We start from the raw sequence: 6305 nt of genomic DNA, 5'->3' as shown, positions 1-6305 counted from the left end.
TGGTGATCTGCAGAACTGAGATTTATATTTGCTTTTTGGTTATCTCAAACCTGTGCAAAGAGAAGAGTTTTTAAATTTTTAAAAAAATATTTATGTTTTCATTTTAGCACAGCCAGAGGAAGGTCATAGCTTCCCTTCTACACCTTGAGCCAAGAAGTTAGGGAATGGACCTTGTCATTCTACTTCTGTGTACCACCAGTAAAAACAGCCATACCCTCACGCAGTCCTGCAGTTTCTTGTGAAATTTAAATATACTATTGTATAGTAGAGGCCACTCATTTTCTTAGACCTCAGACCTTGACTTCAAAATGCAAATCATACCAGGTGATCACAGATGATGAATTCTATTTCCATGGACTGCTAAGTTCTCATCCCTGGATACAAACTGGATTTTCTTACGTGTTTCCCTAACCAGTGTAAGCCTTTGATCCCATAGTCTTTTCATTTTCCTGAATTTCTGCTGCCTGCCATCACTGCTGTGATGGATTACTAGCCTGGTCAGGATTCTTAGCTGCAAACAGTCTAAACCAACTTGGGCTGATTTAAGTAGAAATGTAATTTATAGACTTTATCTGAAGTTCAGGGAAATTCAGGGAAAGCTATAGAACCCAGAATCATAAGCGAGAAGATATGAAGGGAATGCTGACATTCAGAGTCATCTTCAAACTCATACCCAAGAAGCAGCATGGTGAAACCATAATAAAGCTGGACACTGGATGCCATTTCTGGCACTACTGGCCAAGGTTTTTTAGAAATCTGGCTACTGTGCCCGGACTCCAGCTGTGACCACCACCAACATGGATTTCCTATTCTCCCTGCTTCTTTGCATCGCTTTTGAGGTAAGAAGAATACTAGCCCCAAATATGTCCACATCCTGATCCTCGAAACATGTGAATGTTATGTTACATGGCAAGGCAAAGAGAAATTAAGGTTGCAGACAGAATTAAGGTTGCTAATCAGCTAAGCTTGACATGGGGATTATTCTGAATTATCCAGTTGGGCCCAATATAATTCTAAGAGTCCTTATAAATGAAGGATGGAGGCAGGAGACCCAATTTCAGAGTGATGCAATATGAGAAAGACTTGACCAAATATTACTGACTTTGAAGATGTCTAAAATAAAACTCCAAGTAATTTAATTTTTAATGCATAATGCAAATAGACTTTCTTTATCTCTCTCTCTCTATATATGTAAACAAAATATTTCTAGAAAGATAACTGACACGAGAACTGTTAAGACTGGGTGTCTCTAGCTTTGAGGATAAGTAGACTAAGAGTCTTGACATTTGACTGATGGGATCTTAATTTTTGAAAGTATTATTATTTTTATCAACCATATAGAGTGAGTAAATTTGAAACTATAAAGTCATATGTACAAGATCATACTATTTGTATTTATAGTAACTAAAAGATTAATAACTTGATGGTGGAGAAGGAACTGACCCAAGACGGCAATGAGTCAGTATATAGAGGTGATAGAACAAGCCTAAGCTTGTAACTATTCTTAATATTAATGTCTGTTTTGCCAGACCTTGCTTATTTCCTGATAAATTAATAGCGTTTTCCTCCCTGATTACTCCCATTTGGGGGCACCCTAATTTGCTATGTTACTATTTTTCAGAGATTTATTCCAATAGAATGCACTTAGTTTTCAATATGCCTCAGGGGTTCCACTAAATATAATCTAAAAATCTGCATGATTCCCCACTGAGCATTATGTCTGTTCTGAGCATAGGTTATATTATCTCATATTCCTGAAGGTTATGCATTATGAAGCTAGAGAGTTGGAATTCAATATGCTTTTTTTCAAGAAAATCACTAGAGTTCTTGAATGTAGACATGCATTTGTTAAATCTATGAAAAGTGACAAAAAACAGGAATGTTTTCTTATGATATTTTATTACGGGCGTCTGCAAGAAAAAAAGATCAACAACCACATACAAGCTTACAAAGTTAAATTTCAACAAATTCTCTGTGTTACTATGACAAAAGAAGCCCCATAATTTGTTTTTTGTTGTTGTTGACTTTTACAGGATGAAGGGAGAGAGTCCCCTGAAGTGACACGCCAATAAATCTTTTTGACCGGAGACATGTACAGATGGTGTGCATTTACGTTTTGAATGCAAGGCAACAATTCTGACCTAGAGTTTGAAAAGTGAAAGTACATTAGCACCATAATATGTGTCTTTAAAGCCTTCCCAAATGTTGGTAATCTTGACCAGCAATGACAAGAAAGGAGAAAAGCACCTTTAAAAGAGGATGATATCCAAGATTTAAATAATTGTGGCTTTTAAAATATTTCTTTAAATTCTTTTACTACATTATACCTTCTTTTTTTTTTTTCACCAATATTTTAGGAAGTAAATCAATGAAATTTATGTTTTACCAATTTATACTTTTTTTTTTGTCTTCTGGGACATATATAGAATTCATCTGTGTTTCTCACCAGGTTGAGGTAGTTGAAACAGGGAGGTCTTTTCTAATTTCCTGTTTGACTGTTTCAGAAAGAAAGGTAATCTTTTAATGGTAAGCATAGTCATTGCTCTGCAAATGGGCTAGGATTCAAAGAATGTAACGCAGTGTTCTTGTAAGAGTGTTGAAGTTTATTTATTATAGCACCATTGAGACATTTTGAAATTGGAATTGGTAAAAAAATAGAACAAAAAGCATTTGAACTGTATTTGGTGGAACAGGAAAAAAAGTATCATTTTTTGTCAAATTATACTTTTTCCAAAAATTTTGGAAATAAATAACTGGAATTTAGTTGGTCACTTGTACTGGTTGACAAAATTAAAACAAGAGGAACACATATGGAGTGTGAAACTTTTTGCTGGGGTTTCAGATAAGAGTTTGGTTTATAAAAAGCAAACAGGGCCAATGTCCACACCGAATTCTTGATCAGGACCACCAACATCATAGGGAGCAATATCTACAATAGGTAGTCTCACGGCCTTGCGTGTTCGATATTCGAAGACTGTTTTGCCCCATTCCCCAGTGTGTTTCTGTAAAAAAGAGCAGAAAAATGTAAGCAATCATGACATGACAATTACTTAGACACTTTCTCTGACTGACCAAGTTTAAAAAAAAAGTTGCTGGAGAGGAGTTGCCAATTTCCCATGTTATCTTCCATATGTCTGAGACCTGGTCCACTTCAAAGCCATAATTCTCCCAGTTGATAAACCATCTTGCTAACCAAAAGCCTCAAAAGGCCTCAGGGTAAACCCAGCAGGGAGATTGCCATAGGCCAGGGCATTCTCAGAAGCCTTGGTAATGGTCATTACTACCAGGTATATAGCTGTTTACTAAGGAGTGGATAGGTCTCTCACAATGGAATTTGCTAATATTAGAAGTGAATTCTCCTTCTGTTCATAAATGGTAACAACAAGGAATTGATTTAAAGCTAACCTTTAAAATGAAAAGAAAAGCAGAGATTTTGGAGTCTTTATGATGGCTATTATGCAGACTATATAGTAACCATCCAGATTATCTGACAAAGTTTATATGATGGATTTAAATTTCAATTGCTTTCATTTCAACTAGTTTTCACCTGGAGGTTGAAAATATGTATTTATTTTTGGTAGTTTTTTAACATTCCCTGTCATGCATTGCTCGATTCTATTCTATTCTCACACCAAATGCTATCTTTTGTTCACCCTCATTGTTTTTATTTCTTCTTTCCAAAATAATTAGCATGAGTGAACTAGAAATGCTAAGCTCTTTAGGATCCATGCTTATAAAAATGTTGTTACTTACAGTGCAACCATCCTCCAGAACTGTGTATGCGAATTTGCTGTTTCCTTCAGCCTTGAATTCGCCTTCATTTGACCCCATCAGCTTCAGGGCTTTCTTCACATTCCCGCTGGCTTGATCCATGTACGCAATGCTGTTTTTGCAGTGATACGTGATGTTCTGGGAGGCCCGACTGGAGAGAAGTCGGAGGAATGCCAGCTGGACATCAAGGACATCTTCAGGAAGGTCAGGATTGCCATAGCTAAACTGTGATAGGGAACAAATAAACCTCATCAAACATTTTTAGTTACAACACTATGTCAGGGATTCATGCAGTATACTATGGGCATTCTAGCGGAGGTTCATATATTTTATGTATGAGTATTTTATATGTGAATACGCTTTTATTGTATGTATATCATATAATGTTAGAGTAAAAAAAGTCTTAAGAATTGAAACAAAAGTGGTGGTATACAAAGAATAGTTCAATCTAGCTTAGCTCTAGAGAGACAAGTTATAAAAGTAGCTACCCGAATATACAAAATCATTCGGGTTCCTCTATTTATTAACTAACTTTGCTTTGTGATGAACAAATGGGAGGAACCAAAAAAGTTAAGTAAGTAGGGATCACTAAGTTAGAAAAATGGTATATCCTCTCTTACCTGAAAGCCACCATCCACAGATTCTCCAAACCAAACATGTTTCTTCTCAGCACCAGAATCTGTCAACCACTTCTTACGTGGAACATTCGAAGGACTGGCATTTATGCATGTTTCCCCAGTCTCCATATTACAGAATACTTTAATAGCATCCAGCTTGCAACCTTGGTTAGGATCAACCCAATATTCTCCTGAATAGTCACAAAAAGAGACAATGGGAATTGGTTATAAAATCCAGTAATAATGTTTGGACCAGAATGATATTGTTTGTTTACCTAGTGAGGCGTTCATAATGTTGCCCGCTAATGTATCTGTATTTTATAGTATAGCATAATAGAGAAACTTTTAGATTGAAATTATTGAGGTAAAAGAGTTAGCTATAACAATTAGAAAGCACTGAAGTAAAAATAGCATCTTGATACTGAACAATGAAGATAAACTAAGACAAGACATTTTGATTGGTGTATTGTATTTACTGAAATCTCTCTGTTTTTAAAGATGACCATCTATTTAAGGTAGTTTTGCTTAATAATGTAAGCTTTGTTTAATCTAGATTTATGTCAATAGGTCTAAACCTAAAGTCCCTATGATTGCTGATTGTCACCTATTTGAATTTCCAGAAATGACTCCTAACAAAGGCAAGTTTCCATGTCAAGATATTTGAAAGCTTGAAGTAATTTTGCCTTTCAGAAAGAATTAACCCAATACCTGCAAACCCTTACATTACTACCATATTCGATATAATTCTATATAATTTTCTGGAATTTTTCATTAATTGTTTCCTAAAATTTAATAATTAGATTTGTTACAAAAATTAAATTAGAATAAATAAATATTGCAATAATTAAATTGCAAATTATGTCTGCATCAAATTACATATATTTGATCCTGAAAACACAGTGATATACATTTCTTTATCACTCAAATAACTTTGTGATGATATACAGAAACATATCAACCTATGATTTGTATAGGCGTTTCTACAAAACTGTCTTTAAATTTTCTTACATTTGGAATATCTTGAAGGTATTCATGTCATGTTTTAAGTACACCTGCAAAATTTATGTTTTCTTACTCACAATATCAAGCAGTTTCAATTCAACTAATATTCTTGTTTTTTTTTTAAAGATTGGCACCTGAGCTAACAACTGTTGCCAAGCTTCTTTTTTTTTGTCTTTCTCTTTTTTCTCCTCAAATCCCCCCACTACATAGTTGTACATTCCAGTTGTGTGTCCTACTAGTTGTGGCATGTGGGACGCTGCCTCAGCATGGCCTGATCAGTGGTGCCATGTCCACGCCCAGGATCTGAACCAGCGAAACCCTGGGCCACTGCAGCGGAGCGCGCAAACTTAACCACTTGGTCACGGGGCCCGCCCCTCAACTAACATTCTTGAAGTACTATTTCTGCTATAAAAATTTTTCTATTCATTGTAAAAGCTTCCTCTTCCCTAAATTCTGATATAAGCAGCTTTCTCTGTAATCCTGTTGCCATGAGTGTGAAAGACTCCCCAGCATACCACTTTTGAGTTCAGGATGGCAGAATTTCAGGTCTCTGCAGTTCCGAGCAGGGTTTTTGCGAGAACCATCAGGACTGATGAGGTTTTCTATTTGTCCATTGACTGATTTGAGTGAAGTCATAATCTCGTCAGTGTTGATTTTGAAATCCATTGGTTCATCTCCATAATATGGGGCATAACCACCAGATTTTTCAGGTCCAATAACTCCAGAGATGGCAGAAACCCCAGCACCACAGCATGGACCAGGAGCACCAGGAGGTCCAGGAGGGCCCGGTTGTCCTGGGTGGCCCGGGGAGCCCTAGGAAGGGAAGAACATACATCATTGAAGTGTACTTGTTTGGTCTCCACTGAAAGAATATGTTGCTAGCCCCAAAAATGAATTAAAAATAATTAATACATT

General features: G+C 36.2%; 1 protein-coding gene across 2 annotated transcripts in view; it reads right to left on the bottom strand.

Annotated features, from left to right (window-relative positions):
• Positions 1-1880: 1880 nt before the first annotated feature.
• The window catches only part of COL3A1 (collagen type III alpha 1 chain), a 40144-nt gene continuing 35719 nt past the window's right edge, over positions 1881-6305 (bottom strand). For both annotated transcript variants that reach the window (XM_070241397.1, XM_070241398.1), the window contains 4 exons: positions 5906-6203; positions 4392-4579; positions 3754-3996; positions 1881-3002 (listed from right to left, as the gene is read on the bottom strand). In XM_070241397.1, coding sequence (XP_070097498.1) covers positions 2856-3002; positions 3754-3996; positions 4392-4579; positions 5906-6203 — 876 coding nt within the window. In that variant the 3' untranslated portion in view covers positions 1881-2855. The remainder of the gene's footprint in view (positions 3003-3753; positions 3997-4391; positions 4580-5905; positions 6204-6305) is intronic.

Source organism: Equus caballus, chromosome 18, assembly GCF_041296265.1.
Source record: "Equus caballus isolate H_3958 breed thoroughbred chromosome 18, TB-T2T, whole genome shotgun sequence".
Classification (NCBI taxonomy): domain Eukaryota; kingdom Metazoa; phylum Chordata; class Mammalia; order Perissodactyla; family Equidae; genus Equus; species Equus caballus.
The sequence above is the reverse complement of the archived record's forward strand: the minus strand, read 5'-3'. Positions and strand labels throughout refer to the sequence as shown.